The sequence below is a fragment of the Mytilus trossulus genome, chromosome 10 (genome assembly GCF_036588685.1).
Source record: "Mytilus trossulus isolate FHL-02 chromosome 10, PNRI_Mtr1.1.1.hap1, whole genome shotgun sequence".
In the NCBI taxonomy this organism is placed as follows: domain Eukaryota; kingdom Metazoa; phylum Mollusca; class Bivalvia; order Mytilida; family Mytilidae; genus Mytilus; species Mytilus trossulus.
The window spans coordinates 69,489,637-69,504,013 of NC_086382.1; the positions used below are offsets into that span (position 1 = coordinate 69,489,637).

At 31.9% G+C, this 14,377-nt stretch overlaps 2 protein-coding genes across 3 annotated transcripts; both read right to left on the reverse strand.

The window, feature by feature from the left end:
• Positions 1–4,994: 4,994 nt before the first annotated feature.
• LOC134686559 (uncharacterized) lies at positions 4,995–10,465 on the reverse strand. Of its 2 annotated transcripts, XM_063546231.1 has the most exons (6): positions 10,354–10,465; positions 9,412–9,741; positions 8,777–8,881; positions 8,468–8,503; positions 6,007–6,147; positions 4,995–5,402 (listed from the first exon to the last, which is right to left on the reverse strand). In XM_063546231.1, exons 1-6 carry the CDS (start codon positions 10,432–10,434, stop codon positions 5,232–5,234), a joined length of 864 nt encoding a protein of 287 aa, XP_063402301.1. In that variant the 5' UTR covers positions 10,435–10,465; the 3' UTR covers positions 4,995–5,231. The 2 variants fall into 2 exon arrangements, with proteins under 2 accessions (XP_063402301.1, XP_063402302.1); XM_063546232.1 differs by lacking the exons at positions 8,468–8,503; positions 8,777–8,881.
• A 911-nt stretch (positions 10,466–11,376) lies between these two features.
• Positions 11,377–12,982, reverse strand: LOC134688117 (toll-like receptor 2). The gene is made up of 2 exons (XM_063548589.1): positions 12,496–12,982; positions 11,377–11,456 (listed from the first exon to the last, which is right to left on the reverse strand). The coding sequence occupies exons 1-2, from the start codon at positions 12,980–12,982 to the stop codon at positions 11,377–11,379; spliced, it is 567 nt and encodes a 188-aa protein (XP_063404659.1).
• Between the last annotated feature and the right edge of the window lie 1,395 nt (positions 12,983–14,377).

Consider the following 14,377-nt stretch of genomic DNA (forward strand, 5'->3'; position numbering starts at 1 on the left):
AATTTTGAAATCCACCAATGGCTAGTCTTACAATATTAAAAAGGGTTACACCTTTTTAGTTCACTTGGTTGAAGTGCTGGTTGACTTTTTCTAATCACTTGGCATCTGTCATGAGTGGCTGTTAGCTTTTATCTAAATCTTCTACTGTTCATACCAATTGAAACAAATCAAGTCTATAAGAATACATTGCCCCTTCAGTTGTCAAGCTGATGATACGTTATCTCAGTGTTTACTGAACTAATCATTTGAGTGAGAAACTCGTGCAGAATAGTATTTCTTCGGGTCATGATTGACATCAGATGAAAATTGACCAGTTTTTGTTTGACCATGAAAAATTTGTGGTTGTTATACCTGTTCTGAATGCAAAAAACCCTGGATACAGAGTTTATGTGATTAATAGAAGAGTGTCAGCAGAAGACAAAATCAAACATTTACTAAAAGGCATAATTAAATTAAAAAGACATGTCATGTAACGAATGATGTATGTATATATCTTAATAACCATTCCAATCATGCAGTGCAGACGTTTGACATGTTATTTGGCCATAAAATTAGAATAGAGAACAATAAGCTTATACATTTTAGATAACCTTATTAAGGTTCAATCCACCATTTTATACATAAGAAAAGGACTGTACAAAGTAGGGAATATGCCAATTGTTATCCATTTTTCTGTATTTGAGCTTTTGATTCTGCTATTTGATTAGGGACTTTCCGTTTTAAATTTTCCTAAGAATTCAGTATTATTGCATTGTGATTTTACTTTTTATGCCCCACCTACGATAGTAGAGGGGCATTATGTTTTCTGGTCTGTGCGTCCGTTCGTTCGTCAGTCTGTCTGTCCAGCTTCAGGTTAAAGTTTTTGGTCGAGGTAGTTTTTGATGAAGTTGAAGTCCAATCAACTTCAAACTTAGTACATATGTTCCCTATGATATGATCTTTCTAATTGTAATGCCAAATTAGAGTTTTTATTCCAATGTCATGGTCCACTGAACCTAAAAAATGATAGTGCGAGTGGGGCATTCATGTACTGAGGACACATTCTTGTTCCTTATAGTTCATTAAGAAGTCTTTGTAAATAGAATTTTTTAAAGCAGTTGATGATAATTGTGAAAGTATTTCACAAGTTTTATTTGCCTGTGTAAGAAATCAGATAAAGTGAAACTATTAGTGTTTTGAAATCAAAGTGTATTTATATACTTTTAAAACGTGGGGTAAAGATATTCATTCAATCAAAGTCCTAATATGACTGGCTTGATAGATATCGATTTGTATCTCTACTTTTATTATACACCAAGCCTTGGTACAGTATATCTAACATAATTGTTTCTGAGTAAGCATAGTGTATTGAGAACATCATTCTATACATTCTATCTTTAAAAGTTCTAAGAAGCTATCAATAAAATATATACTCAGGTATTCAAGTTACAAAAAGATGTGTATAACCATACATGGCAAGACAATTACACACGCAACATCTCTAGCATTACGTATTAAAACATATATTGAATTACACAGATCAATCTAAAATTGTATACACTGTTCTTGAATTCAAAAGTAAATATTTGATAGTTTATAACATAATGGAGACCTACATGTGTTACATCCATATGTTATTCAACTCTTAAATACAACTGATAAATATTACATTGATGGATAATTCGGGGTCCTACTAAAATGCGCCCGGGTGGAGAAAAAGCGCCCGGGGAAAAGAAATAGCGCCCGGGGAAGAAAAAACAGCGCCCGGGGAAAAGAAAAAGCGCCCGGGGAAAAATAAATAGTTATTGTAATGGTATAAGACAACTTTGTGGCGATAAAATAAGTTATGTAAATTGATTTTTTTTAATTTTAGACAAGTATTTTGCAAATAAAGATAATAGACATTTGTTATAAAGCACAAACACATCTAAGAATGTTTCAATTTAAACAATAATATATGAATACTATTTCGAAAGGCAGATAATAATGGATCACAGTTAATGCTGAAGTTTTATAAAATGTAAGACATCAAAAGACATGTTTTCAAAAACGATTTGAAAATGAAAACTAAAAAAAAAACCTTAAAATTCACAGTTAGATATTACTTTATACAAAATTAAAATAGTTACACATATACAAAAATCAGCAAATAAAGCAGTACTATACATGTACCGTATAGGTAAAACAATGGTTTAAAAAGCAGTTTAATTTTAAAACTAAGCATTAGAACACTGATAAGCATAGCCATTTAAAGAGATTCAGTTTTAAAATAAAGAAATAATTAATCTATATCAACATCTGCTTATAAAACTTTTACTATTTTGAAAAAGCACTTAAAGTACAAAAAGTAAATATTAAAACACTGATAAGCAAAGCCATTAAAACAGTTTCAGGTTAAAAAAAAAGATATAATAAATCTTTATCAGCGTATGCATATAAAACATTTACTATTGTTAAAAAGCACTAAAAGTACAGCACTATGCGTCTTACCACCTATTCATGCAAACTGTAAATTACATTACTGTACAAAACAAATATAAAACAATGCACATTAAAAGTTATGTTGAAAATTTCAAGGTAGTGGTCTTGTTGCTTCGAATACGCTTCTTTTGGTTTGGCTTCCTTGCGGTGGTTGGAGTTTTGGGAATCTTTAATTTTCCATCGGATGATTCCACAAAATTGTCTCTTGGTTTGCTTAGATTCATTAACTTTCTGAAAATGGCGTCCTTTTTTTTTGCACATTTCGACGACCATACCACATCTGTTACTTGAAGTTTTCTAGCCCAAGGAGCCAACGCATAGTTCCCCTTGCCATGTAATGCTCGGCGTATATCTCGATACTGTAATTGAACAATTTTGTGTAGTTTGCCTATAAGGTCCGGGAGCTTAACGGCTTTCCAATTTGTAGAAAGTTTTAAAATATTGTTCATGGATTCGCATGAATTGTTCTTCCAGTTAATTGGGGCAATGTCTTTTTGTGCCGGTTCCCAAACATAGTTCTTGAGAGATGATGTACTACAGCTAAAGTAACGTTGAAACGCGGGAACACTGTACTCGTACTTCGCTTCCAACTCCATTACCTTTAGGTCAAACTCAACATCATCAGGAGAAGAGAGGAGACCATCTACACCAAAAACATCGTGGAGCACAGTGTTGTAGTTTGGGTCTTTTTCGCCAATGACTTCCCGCAAATGTCTCTTAACATTTTCCTCAATGTGACGTGTGCAAAGAATTTGCTGGGAATCTGGAATGCGCTTCTGTATAGCTTTCGTCAAAGCCTTTTCCTCGTCCGAGCCAAATACAAGACTTTTGCCACTAATCTGTGCTCCAGGAATATCGTCCAAAAAGCACTGGAGGTGGCTAAAAAATAGATGGTAAGTGTGGAAGCAACCGTCCCAGTGGAGGTAGCATGGCCCAAGCATGATTGGTGCTGGAGTGTTAGAAACCTTTCTTATTAAGTTCTGGTTGTGAAAAACTGTAACAGTAACATATGCAGCCCCCAAATTAAAAGTGCGGTCAACCCCAATGATATGTTTAGATTCGGATGAGCAGAATTTCTTGAGATCGAGAAGTTGTTCATCAGTATACACTACTACTGAAGGGGGTTTGCCGGAGAGTTGAACAATTTCTTTAATAAACGGATGTCCATGTTGCATACTCATTAATGTTTGTATGTCGTCGGCATTATTAGATGCCTTCTGTTGATGCGGACGTTCCCTTTTCTTCTCGTTGTACTTAAAATTTTGTATCTGTTTCAAGTCTCTTGGGGCTTCCATTGAGTCATCTAACGCTAGATCGGTATAAATTTCCCTGCAATTCTGTGTTTTTACCATTCCCTTGATGTCATCAACAATTTGTGTATATATATATATGAGATACACACAAATGGTTTTGAATATTAACGATTGTGGTTAATTGGATTACCGTAATCAGCGTGTCGTGTGTACAGTTAACGATTGTTAATTAGTCTTATCTTCTTTCATTACAATTGGATTACCGTAATCAGCGCGTCGTGTTTACAGTTTACGATTGTTAATTAGTCTTAGCTTATTATATTTATAAATATACATTTCATTTATTACTTTAAACATACATATAATTTTTAAAAATGAAAACGGGGGAGAATAATGAAAATTAAAATTCCATAAGCGTACATTTTGACTGAACAAGAAGTTTTATTATTTTCTCTCTTATTATTTATATAATATATTACAAATCTCACCTCTGTCAATCTTAATAACGCTGAGGTGTATGTGTATTCGTCTGATTGTTCATGGGAAAAACACCCTTTGCACGAATAATTCACATTTTCTTCTGTCAGGAACATTTCATAGTCTGCCAATTCCAACTCTTCACATCGTAGATGGTACCACGTATCACAATTGTCACAGCAGATGCTAGCAATTTTACAGTTTTTACGGCATATCCCACAGTTCCGGAATATCATATTAGCTTTAGCTTTTGCAGTAGGTTTAACTTTTCTTTTCTTAGTGGCAGGCATATTGAAACCCTTCCTCAATCTTCAACCGTCAATTCAAGTGTGTTTTGTAAAATACAAAACTTTGAAAAGTGTTCACCATGCAGTTGCGAATATTAGACCTCAGGCAACGCTTATTTTTAAATAACGAAGTATACGTTTTGATCGAAGACAATAAAGTTCATGATTTTTCTATAAACTCTTGTTTATATTTACTAACTATAAGTAAACTATATAAAATTTTGAAATCTAAAATGTAAAAATGCAACAACACCATCTACACACTTTAGATTTAGCATCGTGCATTTTCCTAATTTATATTAAGGACATAACAAGCAAAATTTTCCTTTTTTATTCAAGAAAACATTAATGTTGTAAAATATTATTTATTTTATTCTCCCCGGGCGCTATTTTTACTTTCCCGGGGGCTTTTTCTTTTCCCGGGCGCTCCCGGGCGCTTTTTAGTAGGACCGATAATTCGAACTAATCTGAATGAAGTTTAGTCAGAAAGACCATTCAAAACATTTAAATATGCAAAAAGTTCAATTTTTAATTTCATCCTTTTTACTTTTTCAGATAATATTGTCATATATAGCAAAAATAAGATATAAAAATATCTTATTAAAAGTAAAGTACGGGTATATATTTATTTGTAGAAAAGTTAAACTGCTATGAAATAACTAAAAGTTACGTTGTCTTTCATTGCATTTATAATTATCTATATTGAGCATGATAATAACTATTTCTGGTGAGAGTGTACAATAAGACACAATTATTATACATTAATTACATTGTCCAAATTTGTGTTTATTGATTCTGCAAACTGACAAAGACACTTTGCTTGTGACGCATGTCTGATGGAATCGATAGGCAGGTCTAGTCTTTCATTCATATATTCCATTAAATATGCTGAGCTCAAATTCAACAAAAGTTCAGTTATCCTTTCCTATAAAACATGTAAAACATTAAATACACAATGCATGTTCTTTTATCGAAATAAAATCTAATTACAACGCATATTCGTTAAAAGAAATGCATAATAGTAGTCTCCTGAACTGAAATTCATACCTTATAAACTATCCAATGTTTGTACAATGTTTTTTTTCTTCAATTTTTAAATATTGCGGCCTCGAGAATCAATGAATAAACAACATTCACCGAAATCACAACTGATGCAGTAAAGTTTTTACCTTTCATGTTATTATTACCACTAGGTCGACAACTTGTGAATTTTATTTTCCTAAAGTTATTACCAGCACAGTAGCCAGTATTTCGGCATTGGTACGACGAAAATACGCCTAATGCTTTAATTTTTTAGCACAATTTTTCTTCTAAAAAAAAACCCAAGACCCCAAATGGTTGATGTCTAAGTAATGAAAGCAACAAGAAATACATTTTAGGTTAAAGATTTAAATTTTTTTTTTAAATGGATCTGTGTAAATACTGTTTTATGAAATGCTTGCAGTTATAGATAAGAATTAAATTTAGTGTGGTCCATTCCAAGAAATGTAAAGTTTGTCTGTCTTTACCGTATAAAGGATTATTAGTACCTGAAGATCATCATCCATTGGTATCTCAGTTGTATCATCCAACAAGTGAACATTGTCCTCATGATTCATGATAAATTCCATCTCACCGCCATTCTGACGCTGTCGTATTCTTTTGTTGTGTTTTTCTAAAGCTATATGATTCTGTAAGATAACATTTAATAGGGCTTTCCATCAATCAATGTTATCACAATAATAAAAAGTGTTCAATCATGCTCAATTCAAGTATATGTTTGTTTAATAGGATGTTGTGAGGGATAAACAAAAATATTCCATCTATAAACTGAAGATTCGTTTTGTATGTTTTTTTTGCCATGGCGTATGTTCTTGTTAGTCCCTTTGATATCTTAGGCCCCCTTTAGTGTTTATTTCTATCATATATCATGACATTGTTTGCCAAATTGTTGCTTCATTGGTGTATTTCTTCGACCGTTGTAGTCTTTAGTTTGTAGATATTTCTGTTTCTTGCATAAATATGTGTGTTCGGTGAACTGAAACCTCGGTAAATAAGTGATTGGTTGTTTTGAACAAATCAGAGGCACATCAAAGCGGTAAATAGATTAAGGTGTCATACCACCAATTAAATGTCCATATCTGTTTAACCAAATTTTGCAATTTTCACAGCTTTCTAAATATGTTACCTTAAGTTTAACTTCATAGAAACTAGGTATATCCTGAATTGTACAGATGTCACCTTTCTGCATGCCAATTTTCAACATACATTCAAAATCATATAAGAAAGAGAGCTCCCGAAAGGAGGTACCACTAAAAATAACCCCTGGTTTTCTGGAAATCTTAAATAAGTATACCATATATAAAAATAGTGAGTTTAACATGGTTTTGTGGCATGCCAAACCTCCCTCTTTTTTGCAATGCTAAATATAACATTAAAATGACAACTTTACACGACACCACTACAATATAAATAAATGGGAGACCATATAGGACAGAGAAACACACGAATAATAGCTAACAAAAGGTACAAGGTTTAAAATTTAATTCACCAGACGTGCGTTTTGTCCACACAAGACTTACCAGTGACGGTCAGATGAAAAAAGTTCGAAAGCCAAAACAAGTACAAAGTTGAAGAGCACTGAGGACCAAAAGTTTCAAAAAGTTGTGCCCAATATGGCTAGGATTTTCTGCCTGGGATAAGAACATCCTTATTATTTAGAATAATTCATACTTTTGCAAAAAAGTAAATTCTATAAAATGTTTAAATAATAGATATACCTGAGAAAACCGAAGTGTGACTATCTACAGTATAAAAACGGAAAGATTTCATAAAACAACCTATTACAGCACATAAAAATACTCAGCCGAATTGGTTTAAGCCTCAACGTATAAAGTGACGTCACATTTGAAATTCTAAAAAAAACCAACAAAGTGACGTCACATTTGTGTGGTCATTTTTATAAATTTCCTGTTTACAAAACTTTGAATTTTTCTAAAAACTAAGGATTTTCTTATCCCAGGCATAGGTTACCTTAGCCGTATTTGGCACAACTTTTGGGAATTTTGGATCCTCAATGCTCTTAAACTTTGTATTTGTTTGGTTTATAACTATTTTGATAGGAGCGTCACTGATGAGTCTTATGTAGACGATACGCGCATCTGACGTACTAAATTATAATCCTGGTAGCTTTGATAACTATTGGATTTCTAAAACATATTTCCCAAAAATAAGATAGAATTAGTATAGATTCAAGATTAGATTTGTAAAACTGATGTTACATTCATTAATAACAATGCAAATTACAAAATCAAATTGTGGTAGTAACTAGATATTTAATTGTATTATCTAGCTACGTCGGTGTTTCTTCTGAATCAAACTGTAAACTAAATATATCGTATAAATTTCGTTGAACCAAACTAAAATCTAATAAATGATGGGACTGATTATTTATCTTTACCATAACACACGATTATAACAGGAAAGACAAACGATTTTAAAACAGTAAAAAAATCTAAAACGTTTTAATAAGTAACAAGAATTCAACGAAACAAGAAAATTTTTAACTCACGGTTTGTTACAACTGTATTAATAGTTTCAAACAAATCGGTAATTTCACTCCACAGAAAAATGTGTGACTCTGAGAGATTTATCATATTGGACTAATCTGGGAATCAAATATCAAAGATAACAGAGTCATACTGACTTCGGGAAACATCAATTCTTATTAAGATATACTCCGAAATTCTTTATCATAACAGATATAGGTGTCTAAATGTTTTTTCCCATATCATAGGTTTGGGTTCATGTTGCTGATTTGTCGTTCGTACTATAACTGACACCATCTGGATGGTGATTGATGAAAAACATATTTTCACTAAGATTTAATACATGCCGAGATTAAAACCCCCCATTGTAAATCATTTTCAAGACTTTTACACCGGTAACCAACAGCTGTTGCTTTAAATCATAGTATATTGCATCACCATCAAACTTTGTTAAAACACTTACTACACACTGAGTCACATCATAAAAAAGAAAACATATCTAAGTTTGATAAGGAAGATGATAATTATTTGCACGACGTTACATATGAAACACAATATTAGTTTTTCGATGTAATAAGAGGTGAAATTTGATGACCAAAGTCCGATTATAAAATCATTGTACAGTAAAAATAAATATTATATTTTTGGCCAAATCAGGACAACGCTATCTATACCTGGGAAAAGATTCTTAAGTCAGTAAATTCTGTTGTTTAAATAAGTGTTGATTTTTGTTATTTCAGAATATTGTTTTACTATAAAAAAAAAAGGATACGGTAAAGTTTGCCAGACATCGTTGTCTTTTATAGGCAACTAAAACTTTGGATGGCAGAAGTCTTTTGTTCAGTTCCCGGAGATCACGATGAGTCTGACGTTTACCCTGTGCATAGACAAATGTAATACATTAAATCGTGATTATCATAATACATGGTACTGTCAATAGCCAGATACAAAGTATGTGTTATACACTTGAATGTATAGAATATTCGTGAAAATAGGAAAACATATGTGAAATATGAGAAAGAAAGAATGGGAAATAAATGCATCACCCCAATCGCCCTGTGTGATAGGAAAACACAGTCATGAAATCGTATCGCATTCTTCGGCAAACCTTCCTCAACAAATTCGTATCACAATAACATCAAATACTAGTATACCAATAACAAATAAATTTTTAAAAAAAATGTGAAATTTTAATAGACAATTGGTTCGACATTCCTTTACCACACCACTAAGTTATATTATCTTATAAGCGCTATTTATAATCGTTTATTCAATTAATGTTTAGTGAAGCTTTTCATGTATAACGCATTCATCTCACCAAGGTCAATGTCATTTGAAATCTTAAACTGCACAGTTTATACACATTTATACATTAAATAATTTATTTCATCGTTGTAATTTCTTTACCTTATATTCTGAGTAACAACACACACCAGACCACAGTATGGTAAACAACCCAATGGATTGACAAACTCCAGCCATTATAAATAAAACATGTGGATTTTTCGCTGTGGTGTAAAGTTCTTTTCCCTGTGCGTGTTCTTTATCGAGCTCTTCAACTAGTGCTTGTTGACGAACAGAGAAGATTATAAACACAATTCCGAAGCCATTCATTGTCAAAAAAAGCACAATCCATAACAATGTTGATGGACACCACAGATTCCGACAGTGTCGACCTTTGACAAGATGACTCGTTGATAGTTTGTGTATTGTGTCATGGTAAAGCTGCTGGCTAATCTGTAGTAGATTTATACAATTTCAGAGTGTGAAAAAATAGCTTAAACTCCAAAACAATATGTAATAAATCATTTAGGTGCAAACATTCTAGCTCCGGAGCAAGCAATACCACAAGGAACACAATGCTCTTAAACTGCGTAATTAAATATTATTTTAAGAATTCGACTTTCACTGATTAGTCATCAGATTGGTCTGTCGTGTGTTGTATAAACGAAATGTTGGTCTGGCGTACCAAATTTACTATCTGGTGAGGTTTTTTTTTCCATATAAGAGTTATATTGTTGCACAAGGCTAATTTTGGAAAGGAAAAGCAAGCAGACAATCTCTTGGCTGAAAAAAAAACTTCTTATGAATATGTAAGCGGCACAATGCCAAAACAACATTAAATTAAAAGATGCGTTTAGCTGTCAATACATTAACTTCATCCCAAGTTTTGGGATGGATTTTGTTGTGATTGGTCTATATGTTGTGTCTTGTGTACTTTTGTTTGTTTGTTTGTTTGTGTGTTTTTCTTTTTCTTTTTCTAGGTGAGTTTGAACGTCCAACTGGTATCTTTCGCCCCTCCTATAGTCGAAAGATTAAAACAGATCTTCTTAATTTCAAATACATTACGTTTACAGGATCTTTGCTCAAGGAGGGAGGCACGTATTTTGATTGGAAGACTGGACCGCTGCAGCTAAATTGACTTTCCATCTTATGGAGTATCTCAAGATTACGGTGTCGATTTACTGAAAATATTTCAAATGTATTCATCTTTTTAAATAAAATAAGATTTACAGTTTCCCCAATTTAAATACTTTGTACTTGCTATGAGAGGAAAATTTAAATGCAATGCTTGACACATTTGAATGCTAAATATATATATATATATATTATATAATTTATGCATTAACTTTGTTTTACCTGTATAAACAAATTTTAGTTTCGAAATATAAATTTGAGAAAGTAAATGGGGAATGTGTCAAAGTTTATTTTCAAAATAGCATATTCATTGGTTCGGACTGTTGCCCATTTAATAATTGCAGATATGGCTAATTGAAGTTCCAAATAAGGACCCTGTTATTCAGTGAAATCCTCCAATAGTAATGTCTAGCGTTCATAATATAGTAAAGAGTTTTACCACAATTACTAATATACTAAACGTTTATGGTTTAAAAGACAGTTTCGGCGTGACAGTGTTATAGTTACTTGTAAGTATTGATAATTTAATTGTTTTATGTCCAGTGGCAAATGTTTAATTCGTGTTCAGGATTATAAATGGTACTTCAAAGCTCTTACTACTGCGTGTAAAAAGGTTAACAGATTGTAATTTATATATCAAGTTACATCACATATATAATGGCGTAACTTTTTCCATTAATAAACCATGCTTTTTATATGATATAGTTATACAGGAACATCTTTTCTGCTAAATATCTACTGTGCAGAAATCGGTATATAAGCCTATACAAAATTATTTTTTGTAGTCGCAAAATCAACGAAAATGGGTATCCAACGAAACCTCAGGAATTCACATAACTCCTCATAATTCTTCCACCGATGATTCACCCTTACATTAACATGCAAGTTTTATTTGAAAATGTCATACAAAATTTTGGTGATGTCCTTTACTTTTTTAACCAGTCGAAACCGTTTTTATGTTTTTGTACATCTTATGAAGACAATACCTGCATCCTTTACGCTGGTTAAGTCAATGTCATGATTGTACTGTATGTCTGAAAGAATTGCAAATGTAAAAGTTATGTTTTAATTGATCTTTACCTTTTCTTTTGTATTTCCTTTTTGTATTTTATGCAATGAAATCATGGCAAATATTTGATATAAATTAAAGAAAAGAGGCGTTTAGTCGCCTCGTAAAAGCACGTACTTAAAATTTAATCAGATTAATGCCTGGACTAATAATAGACATCACATAAATTTGTATACACCTTTCACAGAACTTCGCACGTTTTTCTGTTCATTATAGTTAATACGCAGTGCTAAAACATAAGAAACGATAGAAGAGGTAATAATGTAGGGTTCAACAGCTTTAAAATCTTATGAACTACGCCGAGTTAATTTTCAATTTAAAGTAAAGTGTCAATTGTTTCATCAGAATGTTTTTCGTTAAATTGTGCAGAATATTTACCTAGGAAAAACATTGTTGAATTTGCATTTGCACATCATGCTTCTCTTTTCAACATTATTGTTAAAACAGTTATATGTTTTATAGTGAAATATTATATTACAATGTAGACTGATGTACCATAATGTTTGACGTTTAGTTTGTTACCCCGATTTTGTCCATGGATTTACGAGTTTTGAACAGCGGTATACTACTGTTGCCTTTATTTACCTGTTATGGCTGGTTTGTTTTGGCTCACACATTGTTGTCAATATAATGAAATTCAATTCCACTGTCATACAAGGAGTAGTGAAGCAAACTATCGAATTTTCCCGCCAATTTTCTACATAAAGAAATTCCTGTACCAAGTCAGGCATATGACAGTTATTTTTCTTTTGTTGGATATCGATGTATTTGTGCAGTTGATTTTGCTATTTTTTTAAGACTGTCTGTTTTGAAATTCCCTCACTGTTCGGTATATTTGTTATTTTACTTTTTCATATAAATGGCTATGTAGTATTCAAAACGTAATTCATCAATACTATATAACTCTTAGGTATAAACCAGATGAACACTCATCCTTAACAATGCAAACATGATTAAAATAATGCACAAAGATGAATGTTTGCACTTTTAATTTCGAAATTTACCTTCTGCCTCCATAGCTGAAACAAGTCTTGGAAGCCACACGTTCAAATCCCCTGTGGCGTTCACATAAGTGAATGGTCTAAGATAGCCTGGTATTTCACATTCCTCCTTTAAGACTGGAATGATGACATTTTCTTTCATTTCAGCTAGCAACTTTAATATGGCGAATTCTACTTCATAATGGCACCAGTAACTCTTATTGTGCTCCTCCGTTAAAACAAACATTGTTTTTACGGAGTTTGTCATAGCATATTCTATGTTTTCCGCTATTTTCTTCCCTGGTATAAAATCAGTTGAATGTTCAAAACACTTAAAATTGTAATCATTTTGTAAGTGTTGTATTACTGTTTCGACCCAGGGTCTGTCACTTTCACTGTATGATATAAACACGTGATACTTCTTGCCATCAGGAAGTGGTCTAGTTTGTTGTGAATTATCGTCATTTTCATTATTTTCATGTGTTAGTTCCCTATTAAATGGTGAAGCCATCTGTTTTAATGGTACTGAAAACAAAATAATCAAACACACAGTACAATTTGATGTCATATTTATTATATGCATTTTTTTAAATATCTACGACTTTAACATTTTCTAATCGATACAAAGCACATGCACTTAAATTTTGGTTGACATTCTCTTATATTGAAACTTGCCCTTTGCCGATTTTGGATTTTCTATGTCATTTCAGTGTGCCTGAAGATGGCTACAGTACTTAAATATTTGATTTCAGGTAGATAAGCATTTTTATAATACAATACCAGTAATCTACAAATGAGGTTATGTTTACTATTTTATAGATCACACGAATACGAATTTGTTTTGTTGTAGATTTTAACTTCTATTACGACTAGTATCCAAATAAATTAATAATTAAAGTAAGAGATGCATTGCCGTAACTGACATTATAACAAAAACATGGATTTCGAGGGTTTGGGTTACATATTCATATTTATTATAACGAGGGTTTGTAAGATATAGTTCCGTGTGTAATTTATACAGCACCATACAAGTCAAAATCAATTCCTACCCCTTTTACTGGTGACAAACAGTTTATAGTTCGGTCAAAAGCGAAAGCAGATTTTATATGCTCATAGTTTTTGATAAAAGTTTAAAATGGTTACCTTGATGGTATTGTCACACTTAAATTCTTTTTTGATATAAATATTGCAATACCATGCAAAATACAATATATATCAAATAAAGTAAACCACTGAATTTAAAATACTCACATCGCTTGTATAGATCCTAAATAAATTCATGCACTATGATAATAAAGATATAAGGCTATTGATTTATACATACAAATCAAACGATGCCTGTAGAATACAACGCAGAACTGCATAAAGGCGAAAATTGCATTGTAGTTTTAAAATCAAATCAAATCAAATCAAATCATATTAAATGTCTTTATTCGTAATAATTTAAGGCCCATAAAGAGAGAATAAATCAATACAAATCTCAAAGTTTTACATGCTATCTCGCACTATTATACTAAAAGTATAATAGTACCAGATATAATCTACAATACATACTGACTGTTAATTATTAATATGATTAAGATCTAATATCTTAGCATGATTAACAAAAATATATACAGGATATGAGGGAATTGCATTTGTTAACCTTACTATTATATCGCGTCTCTGTTTTCTGTATAATCTGGAAATTGTTTTTTTTAAATAAGTACTAAAAACTAGAAAATCTATCTGGATCATGACAGATGAAGATTTTGATTTTAATACTTAGTTAATGTTTCTTAAATTTGGAAAGTATTGAAATAATTTTGTAAGAGTTCTTATCTTGGTGAGCTACAGAGAGGACACTCTTAAACTAAATGTACCTTTGTATTTGTAGTTCAATTTCTATCAGAGAGTAAAATCACAA

Coding starts and splice junctions, on each gene's coding strand:
- LOC134688117 (XM_063548589.1), bottom strand. CDS start 12,982: ATGGCTTCACCATTTAATAGGGAACTAACACATGAAAATAATGAAAAT. Junction 11,457..12,495: donor TTCAGCTATGGAGGCAGAAG/GTAAATTTCGAA, acceptor CAATTCTTTCAG/ACATACAGTACAATCATGAC.
- LOC134686559 (XM_063546231.1), bottom strand. CDS start 10,434: ATGGAAAGTCAATTTAGCTGCAGCGGTCCAGTCTTCCAATCAAAATAC. Junction 9,742..10,353: donor TGAGCAAAGATCCTGTAAAC/GTAATGTATTTG, acceptor AATCTACTACAG/ATTAGCCAGCAGCTTTACCA. Junction 6,148..8,467: donor ATGATGTGACTCAGTGTGTA/GTAAGTGTTTTA, acceptor GTTATCTTACAG/AATCATATAGCTTTAGAAAA.